The sequence below is a fragment of the Elgaria multicarinata genome, chromosome 4 (genome assembly GCF_023053635.1).
Source record: "Elgaria multicarinata webbii isolate HBS135686 ecotype San Diego chromosome 4, rElgMul1.1.pri, whole genome shotgun sequence".
Classification (NCBI taxonomy): Eukaryota; Metazoa; Chordata; class Lepidosauria; order Squamata; family Anguidae; genus Elgaria; species Elgaria multicarinata.
In genome coordinates, this window is record NC_086174.1 from 117,963,484 (window position 1) to 117,989,832 (window position 26,349).

Below are 26,349 nucleotides of genomic sequence, written 5' to 3' on the forward strand. Positions count from 1 at the left end.
TTTATAAATGTCTTGCACATTAAGAACGGTTCCAAGGCCATTTTTTAAAAAGTACGTTTGCAAAATGGTCATGACTGAGCAGTTCCTTTTAAATATTTGATGCTGGGCCTTGCCAAAGGGCCTCACCATAGGGCAAGGTCAGAAATGTGGTGCCCATGGGCACCCATTTGCCCCCAGACAACTCTATTTGTGCCCACCAAAGTGCCCTCCCCCCTCCAACTTTTCTTATTTTCTTATTTGCAGCAGGGATTCCTGGGAAATAGGTATCTGTGCTGAAAACTGTGGGTTCAAAGTAGTTGTTGGGGCTGAGCCACCTCTGTCTTGTATTCAGTCTTTTGGGCACGTGACTTGTCCCCATGACAGCCATTTCGTGGAGCTGCCCAGCACCGTTTTTCAAATTGCCAAATTTGCCCACGGCCCAAAAAAGGTTGCCTATTCCTTCCATAGGTGCTGGTGCGCATTGCTTAGCATGATCCTCACTGCAGGTCACACTGACGGTGTGTTCTCTCCTTAGTATTTGGCTAGGAGGGATCCCTGCATCTCCTGCCTACCCATTCAGTGAGTAGTGGGTTTGTAAGCCACAGTGGTGGGGGTTCAGAAAACAGACCAGCAAGGAACACAAGGGTCAAGGTGCACATAGGAAATCTGCGATTGGATCTCTCCGAGTTTTCCTTTATTAAAAAATGAGGTGCCTCTAAGGGAGCTGCTATTTGACCAGAGTATGGGGGTGGGGGAAGCCTTCTCCCCTCCCCCTCAATTTTCTCAATCGTTGCTCACCCCCAGCTGCTCTTTGTCCTGGAGGGGAAGTGTCTTTCTTATGTGCTTGTGTGATGTTCAGCTGCCTTATGTGTTATAAATGTAAATATATATACAAAGTTATTGTTTATATGTATAAGGTTCAGGAAATAAGTAGGTCTCAAGGTACTTACAATTTGTGGAGGGGGCGTTGAATGCCTGCGTGTTGATTGGATAGTTGAGGGGGAGTGCAGATTGGCTGAGTAAGAGTGGGAGGAGCTAGAGAAATGTATCTCTATATATAGTTAAGTGAGTGAGAGGAGGGGGTAGATGAGTTTGTGGAGTATGAGCAGGGGAGTATGACATTAGTCTGTAGAAGTGTCAGGGTGAGATGAGTGTGTGGGTTAGAATTCTGTGAAGTGAAGGTTGAAGTGGGTTAGAGAGAAGTGGATGATTATATGAGAGAAGTGGATGGTTTTAGTAGTCTGTAGTGGAACTTTTTGTAAATTTGTAATTTTGCATTGCTGCTGTTTTTATCTAGTTAAGCTTTTATATTGTATTTTATATTGTGGTTTTATACTGTTGTTTTATACTTTGAATGGTTTTAATTTTTGTGAACCGCCCAGAGAGCTCTGGCTATTGGGCGGTATAGAAATGTAATAAATAAATAAATAAATAAAAACTTTAAGAGAGAAGTGACTGAAACCAATATGCTTTGAACCTTGTAACCATAGGCATTTGAACTGATGAAACCAATAAGCTTATATACATGCACTTACTTCACTTAATAAATTCCAATTATATTTACAACCAATTGATGCGGTCTGTGGAGGTGTCTGAGGAGAAAACAATAAATGGTGGCAGCGAAATGGGAAACTGAGGGCTAGGTTGCTGGGCTGTGGGGCCTGAAGAAGAGGCGAGACAGGAGTAGCAGCAGTAGGCCTAAACCCTCAAACACGTCATTAGCACAGGGAGGGATTGAAGTGGTCCTGGGTGCTTGTGGCGTGGATGGTCCTGTCAGGTAGCTTGTGGGCGTCTCAGGTGAGGTTGAGACAACACAGGGGGGCAGCTTGCACACACGTTGCTGTTCAGACTAAATGACAACACTCCACGACTTCCCTAAAGAAAGGAGGGGGGAAAGTAATTTCTTGTGTAATGTGCAGTTTGGTCCCAAGGTAGATTAGATCAGGGATCTTCAGCGTCGCACCCATAGGCACCCCCAAACTTTTTAGTTTTGTTTTGTGGGGGTACTCCTAGATTATCATTGTCACTGGAAGCTGGTTCACCAGTGATGGTCTCTCCTTGACAAGGTTAGTGTGGCCACAGTGGTACAGGCACGAGTACCCTCAAGACTGGATTACTGCAATGCACTCTATGAGGGGCTGCCCTTAAGGCTCCTCCAGAAGCTGGGGTAAATGCAGAACATAGCAGCTTGGCCATTATCGGGAGCTATCTCTTTTCATCATGCAACTCCTTTGCTGAGGGAACTGCCCTGGCTGCCAATTTGCTACCAAGCCAGTTTTAACGTTTTGGTATTAGTGTACAAAGCCCTAAACAACTTGGGACCAAGGGTACATGAGAGAGCACCAGCTGGAGTCAGGCAGGTGCCAACAGCTTTTTTCCAGGAAGCCTGCCTTGGTTGACTAGCCTTGGTTTTATTAGTACTCTTGTCTTTTAAAGAATAACTTCAGTATCATGTGTTCTGTTCATTTCATTTCATTGACTCCACTGATTCTTCCTTATGGTCTCTGTGCATCACACATAACAGACTTTGCACAGAGTCTTTGTTGGAATATGGCCAGTTACCACATCCTGAAAATTATAACCGTTTTCTTGATGTATTAACTAACCCTTCTTACCACACTTGTATTCACTAGAAGACCATTTGACCATGTGAAAATGAAGTGGGGAAATCTCTTCCTGAGCTTCCTCCCTTCAATATCAAAAAGTTCCACGATTTGCTTCTGTTTCATCTCCCATCCATTCGTTTTAATGTATCCTCAGGGAGAATCTAAAGGATATGCCCTGAGCAAACAACCTGATATTAAAATGTGTTACCTGGATCATTGCGCATCCTAGGATTATCATGGAAGAAGTGGTGTGAAAGGCCAAGAACCAGTTGCTGACACAGGCCTTAGCTAGACTTGCCTTATAGTCCGCGACGGAGGAGGGAAGATCCTCTGTTGTGATTAATGTGATATCCCGCCTCCATTTACACATGAGGTGCAACAACCTCAGGAAGACAGGCATTGCGGCCGCCATTTTTTTATTTTTAAAGAGGGCGGAGTGCACGAACGCGTGTGTGCTAAAGTTTTTTTTTTAATTAACTACTTTCCTTGCTCCCCCCACCCTAACCCTAACCCCCTAACACTCCTCATCCAAGCTTGTTAAAAGCAGTTGAGGGGGAGAAAGCCAAGGGTTGCCTGTGTATAGGCTGCTGTTTTGATATGTAAAGAGAACCTATTTCCTTTGTAATCCTTTTTCCACAGTGCATTGACTGTGTGTGTGTGTGTGTGAGAGAGAGAGAGAGGGGGGCGGGGAGGGTGCTGTGTTTTGGACTGTGGAGGTTGATAACTGTCAGCTGGTAGATTGTTTTATAGCAGGAGCATTGGCACATTAGGATAGATAACATTGGACTCCATTCCAATTCGATTGCTATAAGCTGTGCTTTGGTGGAACCATCTAGTTAATATCACCTCCCTAATCTTTAAGTAGTGATGAAGTGCAAGTAATGAGCTCGATTGTTGGAATGTAGCCAACTCACACTACTCCACTGTGGTTAGAGGCTCCTTTGCCTACGATAATGCCCTTCTGCTTATAATTGCAATGGAAAATATAATCATTTTTTTAAATATATAGCTAGATAGAGAGGAACTGTGTGATGCGTTCCTGTGGATGGGTTGAAAAAAAGAAACCAAGGAAAGCAAAACTCTGCATCTGATTGTGCTGGCAATATTGGCTGTACTTTTCCTTCTTTTCTTTTTTTAAATAGGAGTAGGACTTGCACAAACAGCTAATACAGTTATTAAGGATATTATTATTATTATTATTATTATTATTATTATTATTATTATATTTATATCTCACCTTTTTCCCAGGGCTGGAACTCAAGGCGGTTTACAAGATTAAAACATGTACAATTAAAACAAATATAAATTACAAAAGTTAAAATAGAATTAAACCTACAGTAAAATTAAAAACATGTTTAAAAAATTAAAAACTGTAACAGGTTAAAAGGGGGGATCCATTACATTAACACACCAGCTGCTTCCTCTCCCTCTTCCTCTAATAGCCTCCTACAGAACAAAGCATGATGGAGAGGTGCCTGGCTGCTACTTCCTTTCCCAGTGATGGTTGATTTAGCTGCTCTGCTGGAAAGAAGAGCCAGAATTCTCTTAGCAATTCCAGATTCATGTTCCATCCAAACATGGGAGTTTGAGATGATAAAAGAAGCACCCAGACAGATATACAGTATTGGAATACTGGGAGATACCAGTTTGGAGGGAGACCATTCAAGGGGAGAGCAAGTTGTATTAAAGCATACTTCCTTGAGTAAGAAGGAAGATATAACAAGGCAGCTAGCACCAGTTTAATGCCATTTTTGCCTTGCTGTGGGTCTTGCTGTGGGTTTCTGATCTTCGAACCAAAGTTTGAGCTTACCAGAATTGAGAGAACGCTCTTGTAATTAGGTGGGTTTTTACATAGTTTCAAAACATTCCGGACTACCCTTTCTTTACACTGTGACTAATTTCTGAATGTTTCATTTCCCAGTATAATAGTTGTACTTTTTAACACCGGCATGAGATGTTCCTTGGCTAGGAGAATTGTGAAAGCAGTTGGCGTAACCAAAGACATGTGTTGTTCTTTGCTTGGGTTCATCTGGTTTCTGGACTGCCTTCTCCTGTTTGCCTCTAACTCTCAAGGATGTGTTTTTGCTGAGGTGCACTAACTGTGCCAGCATAGTTGATAACAATCTTTCTCCATGGAAGCAGTCAGTTCTCCTATGGAGGCACAGATGGTTTCTAGCTTCTTTATGACCCTTTCATAAATGACCCTTTCATATACCAGCTTCTTTATGACCCTTTCCAAACAAAAGAAAGGAAGAGGCCACATGACACATATTTTCTTGCTCATTGTCTATGATTAAGGTAGCCTTCTCACATTTTATCACCTATGATCCAAGCTGATCATTCCTGTGGCAGTTCTAACTGCTATTTTTCTGTTGTCTTGGGTCCAAGGCAGGCCCACATTTTTAAACTTGGGTCTGTCCTTTGCATATAGCATCCTTCTCCAACTTGGTGCCCTCCAGGTGTGTTGGCTACAATTCCCATTGTCCCTAGCCAGCATGATGGGAGCTGAAGTCCAATGAATCTTGAATGATGGGGTTGTAGTCCAACACTGCAGGACACTGGATTGGCAAGATGTAAGGAATGGACAATTAAGAGCTTAAGGAGTATGCAAGCAGCAGGTACTGAGCCTGCTCCATGGTTGGGTTCCCTTCCAGAGCCAGGGTGAAGGGCTAATGTCTAGAGACACAGACTGTAGTGGAAGGTTGGCATGCCTGTCCACCAGTCCTCCACATTGCTTCCAGCTCCCACACCATGCCTAAATAGACCAGGCCTGTGCTTAAAGATGTGGGCCTGCCACCATGAGGTGTGGCTTAGGCCCTATATAAACTGTTACAGAAGTGTTTCATATTTGTTTTTCTCCTATTATGACTGTGTGACCACTCCTGAGTTAATAGCTTGACTATTATTTGGTGCAGTGCTGTGAATAGAAAGTGTGCGTTCAGCAACCCACACGCCCAAATATGTAGACGGAATCGTTTGTAATCTGAATAACAAATAAATCATGTTTTTAAAATCTTCCTGGTTTTGAGTGGTGACAAATCCCTCCTTCCCTTTCTCCTACTTGCTCCCCCACCCCCTCCGGCCTGGTCATCACTTTTACAAGATATTTTGGAGTAACTGCAGCTGTTTTGGAAACATAAATTGCATTTAATTTTATGATAGGGAGGAAACTGACATTTTTCTTTTTCCTGTGTGACTCTGGCAAACAAAAGCTCACTGTAATGGCGGTTTTCTTGTGTTTGTAGATTCTTCATATTGACAATGGGACTAGTTCTTTCGTAACTTTATTTTCCAGTCATACTGGAATGATATCATTGCAAGAAATATTATATTACATGAACACCTACCTTTGTTAGGGAGACTGAAACAGGAAGCTTGTGGAATGCATTTTTCATCTGTCTTATGAAAGAGGAAGAGTAGTAATGTTGCCTTTGTTTTTCTTTTTTAAAATAGATTAGTTGTTGAAAAGTAGTACAGCAAACAAGATTTGAGTGCTAACTGGAGATCAGACAAATATTGTAGTGTGTGTCAAAGAATATTGTGGCTTTGTCAAAGCCAGTATTGCATAGCGCAATTAATTGTTACTCCTACCCAGTATTAGCCAACAGGATGACCACATGGAGATCCAATTGGCTAATAAATGAACTTCTTCCCTGGGAATCTGATTACAAGGGGAGACAGAAGACTTTTTAGGTCAGCTGATTTTGTATATATATATTTTTCTATTCAGGCTTTCCTGTGACACACTATGCTAGTTTATACTAGTACATTGCATTTATATTATATAAATGCGGATGCATGCTTCTGGCTGCTGTTGGAAAACCTCTTCCCACCACCTCAGCGATGGTGGATATTTCACAGCTTGGTGTTTTATCCCACATGTGGCATGGCATGACTTGGCTCATGCTGGTCTCTACTACAAAGTAAATCCCATGTCTTATGTGTTGACAAACAGATGTAAAAATGCCCAACCCCTCACCCAGACCTTAGTGTACTGTGTCTTGTGTTTCTGTATTGTCTCATAGAGACATAAACACAAACATATTCCCTTCTCCTGAATATCAGGTTTTTAACTTTTGTGCCTCTTATCCATTTTGCGGGATGCATCCCCAGAGAGATGTGCAATTGTCTTATTTTCCCATTTTTCTCATCAATTGGGATGTCTTCTATGTATTGGATTTCAGGTTTTTAGCTACTTGGGAGTTCAAACACAGGGAGATCTGGTAGGAGCTGCCAGAACCATATCTGTCTCAGGCAAGCTGTATTCAAAATGTCCTGGAACTTATCCTTGTAAGGGTATGATGCAGTCACCTTACTAAAGCTACACACGCCTAGGTCTGGTCAGTGCCTGGATGGGCAACCCCTTGGTAACCCCATGAACACCATCTTGGTTCCATGATAGAAGAAAGGTGAAACATAAATCAACTAAATTAATAAAGAAAATATTTAATTACTTACTTAGAGAAGCAGTTCAAATCCCAAGGAGTTGTACTTAATGAGGATTTGTTAGTTAGCGTTAATATATTTACCAGACTTGTAGTCAAGGACATTTAAAGGGTGTTTGGCCTAGGGAAAAGGTCCGACAGTTGTACCATCCCTTAGCCACACTAGGCCCCATTCTTTGCTCCAAGAAGGGTGCAGGTGAAGGGAACAAATCTGTCTCTGCAACCACTGCCACCCTCCTTAGCTTGCCTTGCTTTGGCCCCAGGAAAAGTTGCTTGCCTCTCACCTGGGTCGGATAGTAAGTGAGAAATTCCTGCAAACTCTCTGCTAAGGGCCTTAAGGTATATCTGAATGATTGCTTACCTCCAGTGACTGTTCTCTATCATTTATTATTTTATTTCCTGGTAAGAACACTCTCTGTTTGTTCCAGCATCTCCCACTAGCTGGAATTAGTGGCAGTGTGAACAGTCCAAGGATACAAGCTAATACAATCCATGGGTCATGCATCTACGATAAAGTGTGTAACAACTTTAGGGAAAGAATTTGCAGAGAGCAGCATTTGCCCATTTTATCTCTGTGCTGATTTGTACTGCATTCTGTGCCTGTACTCCTGTTAGGCAATGGCTTGATATGGATATATAAAGCTGTCTTGTACTGATGGAAATTAGTAATCCATCTAGCCAGCCGTAGCATTTACTGTGCCTGGCAATGGCGGATTATTCTTTACTTAGCACGTAGTTGAACTATGGAATTTCTCTACCACAAGATGTGATGATGGCCACCAATTTGGATGGCTTTAAAAGGGGGTTGGATAAACTCCTGGAGGAGAAGGCCATCAGTGGCTACAAGTCCTGATGGCCATGTGCTACTTCAGAGATGGTAAGCCTATATAGATCAGTTGCTGGGGAACATGGATGGGAGGGTGCTGTTGCACTCATATCCTCCTTGTGGGTTCCAGATCAACATCTGGTTGGCTGCTGTGTGAACAGAGTGCTGGACTAGATGGACCCTAGGTCTGATCCAGCAGAACTCTTCTTAAGTTCATGGGATCCTTTGAAATGGAGAGTCCAAGGACTGAATAATGTGAAGTATGTGTACTACGCAAAGCGAGGCCACAAATTTTAGCGCTATGCTGGTAGGTGGACCTGATCTGTCCTTCCCCGTACACCTCTCAGTGCTGATGTAGAGACAAGCAGTCAGGTGTCTTCCACCCTCAAGCGCAACAAAGCAGCGTAATTGACAATGACTTCTCCAGGTTTATACAGTCAAGAGGTGCAGCCCTAGGAGGAGTTTGCTTGAGAGCTTGTCTCAGTGACGCTAACCTGGGAGGTGGCATCATATCGTTATAGATCTCCATTTGTTCTACTGCAGTTATTCCTGGTCTGAAGGATCGGACTGCCGCCCATGAGTTTTGTTTGGCAAGCCTCAACCCTCATTAAACGAACGGTTTCAACATTTTAAGGGTTTGCTGTTTGTTGACGTTAAAAGAAAAACAGGCAAAAGGGTGACTCAAAGTTACTTCTGTAGTGGGAGGGGACAGGTGGTTGGAAAAAGAACCTCTTTAAATTCTTATTATTCCCAGGCAGTTACTGCTAGTCATACAACAAGTTACTATTATCTCAGGAACAGGCTTTGACTTGTAGATGTTGTTCAGGTAGCAGGGAGGGGGCTTCCGTTCTGCCCTTTCCTTCTATGGTGCCTTCAAGACATTTTAGAAGATCCACTTGTTAGATGTGAACTTCTTGATGTTCAGTGTCGGTATCTTTCTCCCATTATTTGTAGTCTCCCCACAGTTCTCAACTACTGAACACAAGAGTATTCTTAACTCAACACACTACATGTATTTAAAACTCTCTTAGAAGATTGCAGTTGATAAGAAAATGTCTCTAATGTGATTTTCACAAAATCGTCTTTAAGCCTCTCATGCAATTTAAGTGCAAGAGCACCACCCAGTTTAAATTCTGGCTGTGTTTGTAATTACACTCTTGAGACATGCAGAAAGCACACTTTCCAGATCATTCCTATCAAGGTCTACCCAGATGTAAGCCCCATTGGGTTCAATAATATTTACTTCCAGGTAAATGAGTTTAGGATGGCAACCTTCATGTCATGCAAGGACACCCCCCCCCTCCATTTCCTGGCATTATTTGTGTGACATGTGACTCAGGACACAGGCCTGTCAAGTATTTTGGGAAGAGCAAAGGTGTTACTTTAAATTTTATGCTCCCATAAAAGTGGTTAAAATCACTGTTTTTCTCTCTTTAGGTTATACAATGGAATCCCTGGATAAAACAATCAATAGTTATCTGGATGTTTGGCTTGGACCAAGAGGTTTGTATTTTAGTTGCGAGAGATTGAGCTATCTAGCTCCTGGGCCAGATCTGCACCAAGCAGGATATAACACTTTGAAAATGGTATATGTAATGTGTCCTGGGCCCAAACGGTTGTCAAAACTGTTATAAACCATTATAAATCAGTAGTGTAGATCCTGCCCTGGTTAGTTCTCCAACTTGCAACTGAAGTATCACACAGTGCTCACTTAAATGATGTCTGAACCTCTCTGCATGTTTATCTGGCCTATAAAGGGATGCCAGTCTTGGGTCTGTGTGTGTGTGTGTGCGTGTATGTGCATAGTATACACGCACATATATAATCAGTGACTCTTATTAGAATTCAATAAAATAGATATTCTGATTCATTCCATTCTAGACTTAGCTGATTTTATTATTTGAAGAGGTATATATACACACACACACACACACACACACACACACACACACACACACACTCCCCCATCCCCAAAAAATACATAAAATGGGGACAAAACTCCCTGGGACCCAAATAGTGAGTGAATAACAGCTCACTTCTGCACTAAATCCCACTGTACACAAAAGAACTGCTAGTAGAGCTTCCTGTTGCCCTAAATTTGTAATTTTATCCCCATAGGTAGTAGAGACATGACTAGAGCGAAATAATTACAGTGCATGTGCGTGTGTGTCTCCATTTAGACATACTTCATTGGAATGCCTCAGGCACTTCCATCAATCTAACCCTTTGCTCAGCAGAGTTGGTGCAAAACTTGAGTCCATCTGTCCTGACCACTGCATAGGGCTGAGATTTATAGTGCCATTCACTGCAAACATGGGCATTTGAAATATTCATATGGGGAGCTGGTATTATTGGCATATTCCAAAAATCTATCAATTAGTAACCCTGTAAATAGCATGTCAAGCTTCACAACGGCAGTGGGAATGCCAAGTACTAAAAATGTTCTATGATTAGCAGATCATTAGCAGGACACAATCCAGCCACATTTAAGCACTTAGTTCCACTTAAGTTTAGTGTGAGAGATTTAAGCACATATTGTAGGTGACATTGCTAAATGATGGAACAAATGCCATACAGATGGGACATCCCAGGTTTGATTCCTAGGGCATGTCTACACTGGGCAATATCCCAGGGATTTTCGCTGTGCATCCACATGACGCACAGGGGATCCCGGGAGCAGGGAGGGAAGATCCCTGCATTTCCCTGGGATATCGCCATACCCTTTCTTCGCAGCTTTTCCCATGGTCCAGGGATGATCCCGAGGACCATGGGTGGTGTGGCTGGCTGTCCCAGCTTCTTCCCTCTTCCCCTTGAGTAGCAGGGGTCATCTGAGGAAAGGAGCCAGGACGGGTAGAGTCCAGGGCCATCGGGGGTAGAGTGGGGTTGGGGCTTATTCTTTTTTACTTACGTTTTCGCTGGAACGTAACGTGGAATAAAAGCTCCTGGAATCAAGATTTGAGAGATAAATATGAGGACTAGTATATCAAATGCTCCTTTGGGGAATCACATTTTGTAAAGGGAACATAATTACTAGTACTTCCCTTAGCAACAGTACAATTAAATAAAATCCCACTACATGTGTAGGGTGATTGCGTAACTCAAAACAGTTGGCCTTTCTGAATGTATTTGCAACCTATTATTCCTTCAGAGTCTGTTTTTAAAGCCTTTCTAAAGAGTGGGGGGGGGAACCTAGCACAAGAGTGGGGAGGGGCAACCCTTTATTCTGGGATATTGTCACTGAAGGTGGCCAGATGCTTGGGAACAAGTGCTTCCGCACACGGCCCTTATGGCCTTCACTAGCAGGCCAGAAGGGCAGTGTACATCTAAACTGTAAACTTGTCATTGCATTGCATTATATTAAATAAAATTTGTATTCTTTTTCAGATCCCAGAGTAAAAGGATGGCTTCTCCTGACTAACTACACACCTACCTTCCTCTTCTCTGGCTTATACTTATTAATTGTATGGTTGGGACCAAAGTATATGCAGAATAGACCACCATTCTCATGCAGGGGTATTCTAGTGGTCTATAACCTTGGACTTACATTGCTGTCTCTCTATATGTTTTATGAGGTAAGAAAGGTTTCGCACTTGTATGTAAGCCTGATTTTCAGCAATTCTCACTTTTCCAACACCCCTTCCCATTCCATTGACAGAAGCCTTCTGTCAGCAGTGAGAAACCAGTTGGATTTCGATGTTAACATTTTAAAGAGCAACCCCACCCTGCAAAATCCACAACAAAGTAGGACTTCTCTCAGAAGTATGACCTACTTAAAACTTCATATTGCTTGGGCCATTATCTAATACATGTCCAGATATGATAGGAGCCGTTTATTAGTTCAGAGATGATTGGCCTGTGCTTACTTTCCCACTTGGACATATTTGCTGTGCCAGAGTAGGTGTTCAAGTGAGATAATGGCATGTGCGGTATGTTTATCAGGTCAAATAGTTTGGCGCCAGTACTTACACAGTAGATGTGTTCGTTGTCACTGATCATTTCTCCCTGTTTTTTTTTTTTTTTAAGTTTTCTCTTAATGGCCGGGAAATTTCTGGGTGAACAAAGAACTCAATCCAGTACTGTATTTTGCTAACCATCATAAAATTCAAAGTCCATATTTTAAAATGGTACATTTTTAATTGAGTATTAAATGATAATTGATGCTAATAATTAATAAATAGTAATCATAAATAATCTGGTACCTGCTTCTCCTCCTTCAATTTCTACTTGTGACATTTTAGCACACCAGGGAGGCTGTTGCCGGGCCTAGCACAGTACAGTCTCATTTTGGGCCTAGCATGGTACCATTGCCATGAACGGAAGGGTCTTTCCCTTCTGAAAATTGCAGGTGTAAGTGTGCAGGGGGCCAAAAAGTTAAAGCTCACCTACTCCCAAGTGAATCAGTTTGGGGCTCCGCAGTGGTGTTTGTTACTTGATTCAGTAGTAGGGTGACCATATGAAAAAGAGGACAGGGCTCCTGTATCTTTAACAGTTGCATAGAAAAGGGAATTTCAGCAGGTGTCATTTGTATATATATAGAACCTGGTGAAATTCCCTCTTCATCACAATGGTTAAAGTGCACGAGCTATACTAGAAAGACCAGATTTAAAAGAGGGCAGGGCACCTGCAGCTTTAACTATTGTGATGAAGAGGAAATTTCACCAGGTTCTCCATATATACAAATGACACCTGCTGAAAATGTCCTTTTCAGTACAACTGTTAAAGATACAGGAGCCCTGTCCTCCTTTTCATATGGTCACCCTATTCAGTGGTCAAGGCTCAACAGACAATGTAGTAGAATGCTTAACAACCCCAGTGATAAGCGATTCTTCGCCTTCTGGAAACGATGGGGAAATCTGGCTTTTGTCTAAATGGTGTGCACACAATTCTCCATTACCTGTAGAAAGTTTGAAAACAAAAGGCCAAGCTGTTGCCACAGAGCTTGTGGCTAATACTGTGGGGAACAATTAATGGCCAAGCCTTCGTTTCCATGTGTGCCTGGGTCTCTTTGTCATGTCAAACCTGAAAGGAGTTGCACAGTTGAAAGTTTGAAACAGAGGGCAGCGTTATAGTGAATGTTGCTAAGAACATGCAAAATGTAAACAAAGTATATAATTCTAGTTGTGTCCCTATATGGTAAGTATTTCCCAAGGAAAGTTTTATAGCAGAAGTTGTGCAGTTTAACGTTATGCACACTTTGGTAGCATTGAGAGAGGAAATCAAGGTTTTGTCTCCGCTTTCCTGCAAAATGCATGTTCTTATTTGTTACTGGAAGCAAGATAGTAATAATACTACTACACTGATCTGGAACAAAGACTCATGCCAAAAGACAGCTGCTTATTACGCTATACCAGCCTTCTCTAACCTAGTGCCCTCTAACTGTGTTCGGCTGCAAATCCCAGCATTCCCCAGCCAGGCTGCGCTGCAACTTCACTCTTCCTCCAAAGAGATTAGGATAGCATACATGTGGCAATAAAATGAGAGGGGACACAGCAACTCTGTGCTGTGGGGCTAGCCTGATTGAGAGTGACTGGTCTCAGGTCACCCAATGAGCTTCATGGCTGAGGTGGGGTTTGAATGCGGGCTTTCCCAGCCCTAGTCGAGCAGTCTGACCCTTATACCTCATATTGTAGGTTGAAGAGGGGTTGTTTCTGACTTCATGCAGTTGAAGCAAGCCCATGGAAAATAAGTGTCGTGCATGTAGGCCAATCAATGGAAGCCAGTTAACTACATAACAGATGCACCACAAATATTGTAGCTAGTTCTTTTGATATATTGTTTTATTTTAAAAAAACTATTGTCTTGGACCATGGAAGCTGTATTAAACGAAGATGCTGAACAGCAGGGAAGAAAAATAAACCACCAACTAGGTTCGGAAGATCGCAGCGGGGAAGAAGCCATCATGCTCCTTTCGCCCCTCCGCATGCTACAGCACGGTTTGTTGTGTTGTGTGAACCCAAAGCGTGGTTGGGGGATCGTACCCACCCTGCAACCCATGGCATGCAGTAGAGATTATAGGGTGGGTATGAGCCCCTCCACCATGCGCTGAGGTTAGATGACACACCAACCCCCACTACAGCACAGGGCATAATGCAAATGATGGTCACAGGGGAGGGCAGAGCAGCCACGATGGCTTCTTCCCCCACCGATTGTCCAAATGCAGCCACCGTATCTACATTCTAAGGAGCGGACTCCTGCCTAGAATTAACTTTTGTTGTTGCTGTAATTATCTACAGATTAATTAATACAGATTAATTAGTAATCTAATTAATACAGATTAACCAAGTCTTATATATATATATATATATATATATATATATATATATATATATATGTATATATATGTGTATATAGTGTGTGTGTGTGTGTGTGTGTGTGTGTGTGTGTGTGTAAGAAAGCTCCTTGTGGTGCAGGGAGACGTAAAATAAAAGATTAACGGAAAGTGTAAAACAAGAAGTGTTTCAGAATATAGACTTCATTCCCACCCTGAAGCTGCTACTAAAGTAGGTTAGGGAAAGATTGTATAATTCCAATTTTTAATGTGGTATATACCTATCCCATGTTTGCCTCTGGTAAAGCAGGTATTGTAGGCTTTTGTAGTTTGGAATTCTCCCAAACCTGCCTGATCACAGGCGTTTGTTGATCGGGCGGGGGGAGGGGAATGTGTACACACTATGGGAAGCTATCCTTCTCTTAGTTCAACTTTCTTGAAAACTACTGCACCATCACCTTGCCACGCAACATGTTTCTTGTAACATTTTGCCTGGTGAAGAGATCTGGAGATCTTAAAAGCTTGCCCATCTTTTGTGTTCTTTCAGCTGGTCTAAATAAAGGCATTGCACTATATGGATTTTGGCATTTTTCTTATGGCCAATGTACAGCTGTCTTTGGTTTTCTCTAGCCTCTGATAAAATTGCTTTTGGGTGCTTTAACCTAAGACAGGAGAGGGCAACTTGTGGCTCTCGTTCTAAATGTAAAAGCCCTCTGCAAGCAATCTGTCACTCCCTACCCCTGTGAGCACTGCTGAGGGGTGGGTAGAGAAGTGGGTGGACCCACCCACTGCTAGCTTCAGCCCTAAGAGATCGTCCTACTAGAATGCAGTCCTTAATATACAGAAGATCTTCACCTGTGCCCTACGGTCTCATGGGTATGACCGTAGTTCTTTCATTTCTTGTAATCATAGAGCGTTTTAAGTTTTCACATGTAGCATTAAAATGTATCATCATGTTGTTGACACCAATGACTATTCTTTTTTCCTTAGCTGGTGACGGGAGTATGGGAAGGAGGATACAATTTCTTCTGTCAGGATACGCACAGTGGAGGTGAAGCTGATCTGAAGGTAACGTTATAAAGCTGACTCTGCTGTTTTGCTTTGCCTCTTGCATTGAGAGTGAAGGTCAGTACAGTTCGCACATGTGTGAGCAGTGCATGGATATTTGGGAAAGACAGGTACTCTTCTGTATTATTCCTATAGTTGGAGAAAAGGCATGCTGTAATTTGCAGTGCTTGATAGGTGCCTTGAAGGAGAAAGCAGATGTTAACTTTATTTGGGCAAAGCTAGTGCAATATTTCTAAATCAAGGCACATCTGTACATAAAAGGGAGAAGTTTTCAAATTGTGGATACAATTGTAATTGCTTAAGCTACCAAGGACTCTTGTAAGAAGTGCAACCTACTGTGGCTTTTGAATATTTTCAACAGATTTCTTTGGGCTCAACTGCACCTTAGAGCCCTTTCGAGAGCGGGGAAGGATGATGGGGGATTTTCAGCTTCCGAAATCGTCCCTCACAGGGCAAACGCAAGGGAAGTTTCTCGGGAGTAAAGGAGAGACGTTGCCCTGTGATGGCGCTTCCGAAGGTGTATCGGGAGAAGTGGGCAGGACTGGACAGATGGCTATGGGGAACTGTGTTTTTTTTGTTTTTGTTTTTAAACCTCTCCTCTGAGACACACAACAGCACAAATACACAGAAACGTTGGGGTGGGTGGGTGGATGGGTACTGTGTTGAGGATGCATCCCTGTGTATCGATATGGTTGTGTTAAAAAATACAGTCCGTGCCAAAACATGCCACTAGCCAATCAAAATCTCTGCCGAAAATCCCATCCGCACACATCCGAAACCGCTGGATGCGCCCCCCCTGACAACGGGTTGGCTGTTCACCGAGCCGGGAGCTCGCAATGAACAGCAACAGCTTGGGGAAGTGGGGGCACAGCAGCTGCGGACTTTGGGATCATAGCGAGAGAGCCGGAAAAACCGTGGCAAAAGCAGTTAGCGATATTCCTGAATAACTGAAGGGCTGTCCCTAGATCACCGCGGGAGTAGGTGAACGTCATATGGCCTGATAGGGACGACCACAATACTATTCCAGAATAAACGGCTAGTGTAGATTTGGCCTCTGAAATTCCTAATTGTGATAAGTACATCTATTTAGGATGCATATGATTCTTGTGAGTCTTGCAATATTAGGCTTACTTGTACTGAAGAAAAGATTTGGCTGGAATAAAACTTCACTTTGGTAGATTCAACAGGCGTCATGAGCGATTTTGCTGCCTTTTAAAACAACAACAAATTTTTAAGGCCAAGGTGCACATCCATTCTTTTGTAAAGCTTATTTTTAACTTATTACCAGGAGATGGAGCCTGCAATACTTGCACCTAATTGCTGCATTGGTTTAGGGCTTTGCCAATAATTACTCAGGAATCTGTTGCCCAATGTTATGTTCCCTTCTTTCAGCTGCTTTCAGTTTCTAGCATTAAAGGCTACTGAGCGCTAGAAGAGCCAGGGCCACACACCCACCTCCATCCCAATCCCAAGCCATGAATGACAGCTCTGGTTCAGATATGTCCTGAGAATAGAGCCAAGCTAAAGTGGCTAAATATATTTGGCCAGTCATTATCTCTCAGCCTAATCTTCCTTGCTGAGGATCTGTCCAGGCACTTGCCTCCTACCACTGGAGGAGGCAGTTGGCATAAGGAGAAGGAGAAAGGCCCTGTTGAATCACACCAACCGTTCATCGACTCCAGTATCCCTGTTTCCAACAGCGGCCAGCCAAATGCATCTGGGAAATCTACCGTGGCAAACACTTTCACTGGCAGCAGGAGAAGGCCGCAGACTGTATGTTTTCTGCTGCTCAGGACGAGCAATGGGAATTTGCCTAGTTAAGACCAAGTAGGGCAGTTCCTTTATTAGGCCCAGCAAAAATGTCACAAAATAGTGAGCAAGTTTTCGAGTTCTTCACAACCTAGATGTTGGAGTTGGTGGAGATGGCGAAACTTGCGTCAATAATTAAAGAAAAGTCGACATCTAGGTTTACAACCGATTGGAAACCTCTTACAGACTTTTTGTGGGATCTAGAAAAAAAGATTTGTTTATCTGTTGATTATTGATTCAACGAATAAGAAGAAAAGTTTAAAATATCAAAAAGAGGGGAATTTTTTGTTTTTTGTGATTAAAGAGTAAGAGGACATATTGTTACCTATTTTTGCAGTGGAGAAAATCAGAAGCCCATTTTAAATGTATATGTGTTGTTTTTGCGATGTTTCTTTACTTGTTTGTTTTTTTATGTTTGGAAATAACAATTAAAAATATATATAAAAAACAACAACTCCTCACCAGTCTGGGCTTGAAAGCTTGCTCACAATGTCGTGACCCTTTGATCGGTCCAGTAAAGATATTACCCTTCTGTAGGTTATAGGGATTTTTTTCCCCATTAAGAGACAACACAGCTCTCTGTGTTAAGACCTTCCCTCACCTCTCCCCATAGCGAGATCTGTCAAATGGCTTTGTCTTAGGTAGCATTGATAAAGAATCCAACCAGGCAGCCACACCCAACACAAGCGGGGTTGGTTGCCTGAATGGACATGCAAGTGGAAATTCTTTCCGTCCAGCCTCTCCCACTCTCCTGTCTTAATGTTACAGTTCCCCTTGCAATAGATCCAATCCCTGTAACTGGGTGTTTCCAGCCGCAGGGGTGTGTGTGGTGGGTGACACGCCTACTTGTAGCATTGTCAAATGGCAGGTTGGAGCAGAGCAGTTGCTCTCCAACAGATCATGGGAACTATTGGGACTTGGTTTGCTTTCGCGCATGAACTGAACAGAAGCCTAGGAGACAGTTGCTTGAAACACAACCTTGTATACAGGCAAACCTCTAATACACATCTATTTAGGAGTGTGCTTCGTATTTTTGGACTGTTGCTAGGAGCGTAATTCTGTGCAGGATCTCTTACTTGTTTCTCTTTTATGAAGCCTTTCTCCAAGAAGCACAGGGTGCTACACATGGTTCTCCCGCTGCCCCGCCCCCCATTTTATCATCACAACAACCCTGTGAGGTAGGTTAGGTGGAGAGATAGTGACTGCCCCATGATCACCCAAAGATCTTCATGGCTTAGTGGGGTTTTGAACCCAGAACTCCCTGGTCTTAGTCCAGCACTAACTGATACTCCACACTGCACTTACCAGAACAAGAAAGGGAAGATGGGAAAGCCTTTTGTTTATTCTTTCCTAGCGGGTGCAGAAAGCTTAGTGTGGGCAATGTTAAGATGTGACAGTAGTGTGCCTGAATATCCAAGAATGATGTCAAGTGTCTAACAACCAAAATCCTCTTATAAAACAGTTATAAATTCTAGCTGTAGTTTAAAGCATGGAACTATTTTTAATCTGTCTCCCCTGGGAACATAATGCCAGTCATTATAGCCATATGAAAGAATAAGAATTGTAATCGCTTAATTCCCCTCATTTTCAGTTCTTTTGTTTTGTTGCCTTAAACACTTCCAATGAAACACTTAATGACATTTGCATGTGACAGTTTAAATGGAAGAACATTAATAACCAGTGACAGGGAATTGGGTATTTTATATCCCTACAGAAGCTTCCATGAGACAGACATGGTGTACAACTCCTTATTTAATATGATAAAATTGGATCAAAAGACAGTAGCAACATTTTATACCCAAAAAGAAATAAGTGAACGTAGGACTAGAGGAGTGAAGGCCCTTAGTTTGTCCTTGGTATCTGGGATTGTAAAGCCTTCCTTAGTTGTGTTAGGGTGACAACACATTCAGGAGAATTATGTAGTACAGTACCATCAAGGCTATGCCATATCTGTCTGAATATTTTATAAACTCTACATGCATATATAAAATAGCGTCAGAAAAGGCCTAGGTAAGAACTTAGATACAGGGTGTTGTATGTGCAATATTTGGACATGCAATTTCCTAACTGCAATCTAGAGTGTTACAGTGCCAGCAGGGCTATACCATGTGTTTGTCGGAATGTTTCTGTTTGGACACAGCTCAATCTACAAAGGCCTATCCTTTTGAAATAGCAGTAAGAGCTCCATCTCTAATTTAATAAAAAGTAACTATGCCATTGGGAGTGTTTGCATGACACCCCATCGTAGGTTATTTAACCCACACTGAGGTTTTGGTGTGTATGGCCGCCATTTTGAATAAGCAAACTCCACTGAGGGTTTGTGTTGGGCAAACCCAGCAAGTGTGAGTAAAAGAGGGTTAAACAACTACCACTTAACCCATGGTCTGTTTAAAGATTTATTTAAGCCTTGCACAGCCCACACTCACCAGGTTCATACAACACAACAACCCCCAAGTGGGAGTTAGATGTGCAACCTGCTGCCCGTGAGCACAGTCCGTCATCATGGCAGTGAAACTTTGGCCTGATTCTGATATGATATTCTTGGTCAGATAAAGCTGTTTCCCTGCTCTTTCACCCTTCCTCTTGGGTTCCTGGCTTCAGTGACAATGTGTAATTTCTTAAACCACACGATCCTGTTTCGTCAAAACAGTGGCTAAAAGGCTATTGTCAAACTCGGATATAAAATCGAGATAATCAGACTGAGATAATGGCATTTAACCGGGGCCTTTGCATCCTGCCTTTCTTTCAAGGTGCTCAGGGCATCATACAAGCGGGGGTATCTCATTTTTACAAGTTACCTCCTAGGAAATGTAGAGGGGGTTTAATGACAAGCAGAAGCCTTTTTATTTTTATTTTTATCTGAAATATTTTCAGACTGTCTTTTGGGGTACAAACCCCTCTTAAGGCAGCTCATAAGATTATTTATTTATTATTTATTTATTTATTTATGCATTTATATCCTGCCTTTTTTCCTTCAAGGAAACCAAGGCGGCGTACATAATCCTCTTCCTCTCCATGTTATCCTTAAGATTACAACAATACAATAATAAACATCAGTATTGATAAAAAAAACCACCCAGCAACCCCCACCCCCCAAAATGCGGCCAAAACCATTAGCAGTCCCATTTAAAAAAAAAAAAAAAACCAACTCAGGAGAAGACTGAGGCAAAAAATTATCTTGAGGACTTTCCTATAGGCCTGTAGTGATGGGGCTTGATGGACTTCAGTTAGTAGTACATTCCAAAGACATGGGGCTACTGAAAAAGGCCTTCTCCCTCATTCCTGTTTTTCAAATCCAATATCCATCGTATTGTATTTAGGCGTTCTATCTACTCACCTCCCTAATTCCAATTTTGTTTCCAAACTGTTCCATGAACTGTAACATAACCTTAATGCAATTTTCGGCATGTTTGTGGAATCAGAATATTTGGTAATTTCACATTATGGTTGCCTATATAGCTTGCTGCAGAAATGTTTCTCTTCTTCCACATCAACAATCCTCTGAGCCCTCATTCTCTGTAGCCTGGAGAAAGCAATTTCCTTTTAGGGAATACAGTAGCACTATCTTCTGTTTGCTCAGATTGTTCTTTAGAGATCACAGCAGCAGTATGTAGATTAAACCACCTCCCTTGTGTGTGTCACTGCACCTGAGGTACACTTTAATAGGCGTATAAATTATTGCATCTTTTGCTTAGTCAAAGCTTCAGATTTATGGCTGCAATCCATATAGCAACTTCAGGCATGCCCAAGGCCTTGTGTCCGCCCAGTGAGGCGCCTGATGTTTCTTCAGACAGCTTTCTCTTTCTCTCATTGCAAACTGGTTTTGAAATTCCCCTGAGTTAAGGAATGTAAGAAGCTGTCTGATACTGACTCAGACCATTGGTCCATCTTGTCTCAGTATTGTTTAGATTGACTGGCAGCAGCTCTCCAGGGTTTCAGGCAGGAGTCTTTTTCTGAGCCCCACCTGAAGATGCTGGGGACTGACCTTGGGACCTTCTGCAGGCAAAGTGTGTGCTCTTGCCACTGAGATACAGCCATTATCATGATGCCCTGGTGGTTACTTTAATATTGTATTGGTTTAATATGCTCTTTTAATTAGTTTTATGCCTTTGATTTATGTTGTATTGTTGTGTTAATGTTGTTGCCCGCCTCGATCCAATGAGAGTTGCAGATAATAAATAAATAAATATGTGGTGGTAAAAATAACAGCAATAGTTTCTAGTTGGAAAAACTCAACACCTAGGTCCAAGTGGCAATGTGGAGCTAGTTACACGGTACTCTGTATTGTGGCCCAACACAACCGATGTGTTACTGGGAGATCCAATCTGGTCCAGTGGATGTCGGGTCTGGGTTTAGAAGGCTGGCCCTGCCTTGCAGCAGGGTAAAGCGACCTCTTAGTTGGCACCATGGCAGTGGGGTGGTAGATGAAGGCAGGGTTCTGGGTCTGAATATTGAGGCAAGTTATCTAAGGTGTTGGTCTTAACTATGTGTCTAGGCGGGTGGGGTGAGAGAAATGCCACTAGGGTGACATCAGGCAGCAAAATGTCTTGGGTCGGCACTGTGGATTCCTATCTCAGCTACAGGCCATTGTCTTGAGCAAGTCTCTGTTTGACCCGGGTGGGGGGGGGCAGGTTGCTCAGCTTGATGATCTCTCAACACATTTGCAGGGTTCATTGCTTCTGTCTGTTTTTGAGAAGGTTTTTACCCTCAGAGGCAGTCTAAAAACAATTTTAAATATATAAACAAATACATGGAAGCACCAGTCTCTGCCAGACATTATATCACTAGGAACTTGAGAGGGTGATGTTGGCCTTTGAGTCAGTGAATTTTGCCTTGGAACTCTTAGTTCATAGGTCTTTGTGGAGCAAACATCTGAACTATTTTTTTCCTCTTCTTAGATCGTACGTGTCCTGTGGTGGTATTACTTCTCAAAGCTCATTGAATTCATGGATACTTTCTTCTTTATATTACGAAAAAACAACCACCAGATCACCGTTCTTCATGTCTACCACCATGCAACTATGTTGAACATCTGGTGGTTTGTTATGAACTGGGTGCCTTGTGGCCATTGTAAGTATTCCTGGTGGGGAGACTGTTGTATGCATTTCCTGAAGGGCCTGTTCCTTTTTAAGAGCGATGTGTACATGTACACATATAAATTTACTGCTCATGAAAGCACTAACTGTGGTCGGAAGGTACTTTGTGCTGATTTGGCAGAGGTTTATAATGGCAATATTATGAAATCTGTTATCAGTTCTGCATATCTGCTTTGATTTTGTTCTTGGAAGCTCCTTCACCCTTATCTAACTGTCGGGATTTTCTTAATAAGCCCCCGACTTTCTGTGCAACATTTCTAGTATCTTGAAGTCAAATCATTGTCCTCGTGTCCATCAAGCCTCTGGTCCTGAGGATGTCCTTTAATTTCTTCATTATGCAGGTGGCAAATAACCCATGGCTTAGGTAAAAAATTCTGCCCAATGGAACATGACTGATGCGGCTTTAATCTTGTCAAAAATTTGTCCCCTGAAACCTTGCTGCTGTTGTTAACTACAACTGAAAATAGGCATCAGAGTGATTTGCTAAAGGACACCACATGGAGGCTGCCAGAAAGCTCTTCCATGTGTCAGTGGCTCTACATGAGTGTTACACCACACTTGCAGGCTGCTTGTTATGTAAATGCAATCTGGCCCAGTCTCCACATCAGTGGTATCAGGAATATCAGAACTGGCATGAAGTAACAGTAACTGTTTGCACCAGTCCAGCAAAAGGGAGAGAAGAAGGCAGCAGTTTGTGCCCTTAGGTACTCTTGCTGCATCAGGAGCTGCGCGCGCAGGGCCCATGCAGACGCACATGTGGATGTCAACTTGCCTTGCGATGTTCACTCAGATGCGAAGCACTAGATGTGCCTTCTGTTCGTACTCTGCATTGTGGATAGGGAAGCACATTTCCCTCTTCATTGCTATGTGGATGGGAATGAACAACCCTAGCCAGGCGTCAGGCAGAATGCATGTTGCTGCATGCAGTTGGATCAGGGCCTGTGAGGGAGCTGGGGAGCTATTACAGATTGTAGCACCCTCTGAAAAACACAATCCAAGCCAGCCTTGGGGGAAAACACATGACAATTAAAGCAGTTAAACCCAATTTGCATGGCAGATGTGACCTTAGGCAGCCATTCTGTGATGTTTCTCATTTTTTACATTTGTTTTTATGCCAGTGTGTTGAGTTTTAAAAGTTCTGCAGGATCAGTTTTACAATTTATTTAGAGCATATATTTTTTTTAAAAAAACATTTTTTTCCTCTGTAATGCATGTTGTTATGAAGGATATTAAAACAGTCTCTCCTCTTACCGCTTGTAGCCTATTTTGGTGCCACCCTTAACAGCTTTATTCATGTCCTCATGTATTCCTACTATGGATTATCCGCTGTTCCATCCATGCGTCCTTACCTCTGGTGGAAGAAGTATATCACTCAGGGACAGCTGGTAAGTGGTCACGTGCTTATGGTAGCTTTTCTTTTAACTGCTGCGTGGAAAGATCAAATGCTCTCCTTTGCAGGCAGGTTATTGGATGACCAGCAGTGATAACTAGAATCCTTATGCTAGCAGAGAATGTCTTCTGGCTAGTAATGCAGTCCTTAACAGGTACAGATAAGGAATGAAGAACTCATGGGGTGCCCACCCAGCGAGTTCGCCAAGCACTGCTCAGCCGGCCCTGTTCTGGGAGCCAGCAAAGCTGAGCTCTTGGCAATGCTGTGGGAATTCTGCACTTTCCAGAGGCTGCAGAAAGTGTGCTTTGCCTCCACCTGGCACCAATCATGGCCTTAAAAGCCTTCTTAATCCAAGAGGGCGTTTAAGGCCACGATTTCCTCAAGGCTGGGGAAATAATGGCGATAGCCTTGGGGAAATCACATTTCTCATCCCACCCCCATCTTAATAGGGCCTTTAAGTCCCCCATCGGCAGGGAGGGGGAGAAATGCGATTTCCCCAAGGCTGGCGAAGTCGCATTCACACACACCCATGTTAATAGCAGCTGCCCGCCATTAACGCAGTGGGGGAAAGGACAGAGACTGTGTGTAGGTCAGGGCAGAAGTGAATTCCACCTGGAATTGCTCCCCTTTGTAGTACAACTGGCACCGGGCCTAAAATCGGCTGGGCATGTCTGTCGGGGCCCGGGAGGGGCAGAAACAGGGGCATCCACTGCCCTCATGGGCCCAGGCAGATTTTTGCCCCATCGCTAGGTACCAGGGCTCCAATATGCCCTCTGAGCTCCCTGCTCATTCCATGTCCCATCCACTCAAATGAATGGAAAAACGTGTCCACCCAGGAGCTCCATTTTGCATAGTGCAGCACATATATGGCTCTTGATGAGGGCAAACTACATTTGATAGGGCCTGACTTCCTCTCAGTCCCTTTATCTCAAAGGTGTTGAACCTTTTTCAGCCTGAGGACCAAATTCAGCTTTGGAGAGGCTCTCGGGGGCCATATTGTAATTGTGGGGGGGGGGGGCGAAAGGGACAGGGACAGAATTCCAGCAGGTTGTAGCTTAAAGTTTACTGCCATTAACTAAGACTTCAGAGATGTTTCAACGTTTTAGAATGGGGAAAAGCTCTGTAAAAGCCAGGAAAACCATCAAACCATCGGTTCGGGAATGGGGCCAGGGGAAGGAGCTGGTCATCTGAAGAAACCCAGAGGGTTGAATTGGGACCCCAGGTGGACGATGTTCACCCTCTGGGCCAGAGGTTAAGCACCCTTGCTTTAGTCCAAGTGCCTTCGTTCCATATCTATAAAGTGGAAATAAGTGCCTTTCTTGGAGGCTTGCTCTGTTGAAAGGTTTTGGACAACTGGCACATGAAACTTGCTATGTAAATGAGAGCAGTGTTTGGTCAACCTGTTATAATATGAGGGGACTGTATTCCAAAAGGGAATAAAGGCTTCAAAGCAGTATCTGAACTTTTTAGAGAGGTGGACCAAACTCAAAAGGGACAGGACCTCTGTCCTTTGAAGACTGTTGGAAGAGGCAGAAGTTCCATCGTCACAGCTTCTACCAACAGAGTTGTAGTGATGGGGATACTCGTGCTCGCTATTTTCATCTTAATGCCTAATATGCCCCAACTCCACAGGGCACCTGGATGGATAGATCTATTAGTGAGACATTGTCTCACTAACAAGCGTGGCCACAACATAGTTCATGATTGTGTGCTGGATTATGTAGTGCCTGCTGATGGCTGGCACTCTTGCAAAGAGTGCTAGACATTGGTCCAATCCAAATGAGACTCCTAAATCTGGGCGCTGATGAGTTTCACCCAACTCTTCAGAAATCCTGCATAAGCACACTTCATGTTGTTAAAAAAGATACTGGTGGTCTGTAGGAATTGTAAGGGGACTGAGAGGTGGGAGTAATTAACTCCTGCAAGACTAAAGCAGTCTTGCTAGATCTAAAGGGGACACTCATTTCTGTAAAGACTACTTCAATCTCAAGGTGAGAATCTCCGTAACACATACATATGATCGAAATGGAGGACCACGTGCACAGTCACTGCCTTCAGACCTCTCATGTGGACAACCAGTCACCTGTGGTCAAGCATTGCCATGCTTCTCTAGCCATGGGGAAGGTGTCAACTCTGCTCACTATTTGTCTCAGTCCAATAGGAAATGTCTCCTTGTGTAGTTAGAGCTGCCACGTGGGATGTTTTAAAGCAGCAATTGTATGGCTAGGTTGTCTCTGCTCATTTTTCTTTTTTCATAATCTCTCATACTTTTGCTATGTTAGTTGTGAATGCATGACTTCAAACGGATTAGTGTCCACCTTCTAATGGGCTGGACTTGTCCAGGGAAAGCAGTATCACCCCATCTCCCATTTTGAGAGTGACAGGGTAGCCCTGATGAACATCTTAAAATGGGCACAATCACCTATCTCTGTAACAGCGAGTACAAAAGGCAATTAACAGGGTTTGCATTCATGCCTAGCCATGCTACTACATAAGACAGAAGTGGGCACCCTCCAGGTGTTTTGGCCTACAACTCCCATGATCCCTCACCATTGTGTATGCTGGCTAGGGCTGATGGGAGCTGTGGGCTAAAACATCTGGAGGGCCACAAGTTGCTCAACCCTGACATAGGAAATGGCTTGAATATTCTCCCTTATTGTTGTTCTGTTTTCTCAGTTAACGTATTTTCCCCCCTTTACTTTACAGATTCAGTTTGTCCTTACAATCTTCCAGACAAGCTGCGGGGCTGTTTGGCCTTGTAAATTTCCTATGGGGTGGTTATACTTCCAGATAGGCTACATGATCTCCTTAATTATCCTTTTCACAAATTTCTATATTCAGGTAAGTTGAGTTAGCTGTTTG

General features: G+C 43.0%; 1 protein-coding gene across 2 annotated transcripts in view; it reads left to right on the forward strand.

Annotated features, from left to right (window-relative positions):
• ELOVL5 (ELOVL fatty acid elongase 5) overlaps nt 1-26,349 on the forward strand; it is a 60,212-nt gene that overhangs the window by 29,315 nt on the left and 4,548 nt on the right. For both annotated transcript variants that reach the window (XM_063125057.1, XM_063125058.1), the window contains exons 2-7: nt 9,294-9,359; nt 11,241-11,428; nt 15,115-15,192; nt 21,900-22,071; nt 23,358-23,482; nt 26,194-26,328. In XM_063125057.1, the coding sequence (XP_062981127.1) occupies nt 9,302-9,359; nt 11,241-11,428; nt 15,115-15,192; nt 21,900-22,071; nt 23,358-23,482; nt 26,194-26,328 (756 nt within the window). In that variant the 5' untranslated portion in view covers nt 9,294-9,301. The remainder of the gene's footprint in view (nt 1-9,293; nt 9,360-11,240; nt 11,429-15,114; nt 15,193-21,899; nt 22,072-23,357; nt 23,483-26,193; nt 26,329-26,349) is intronic.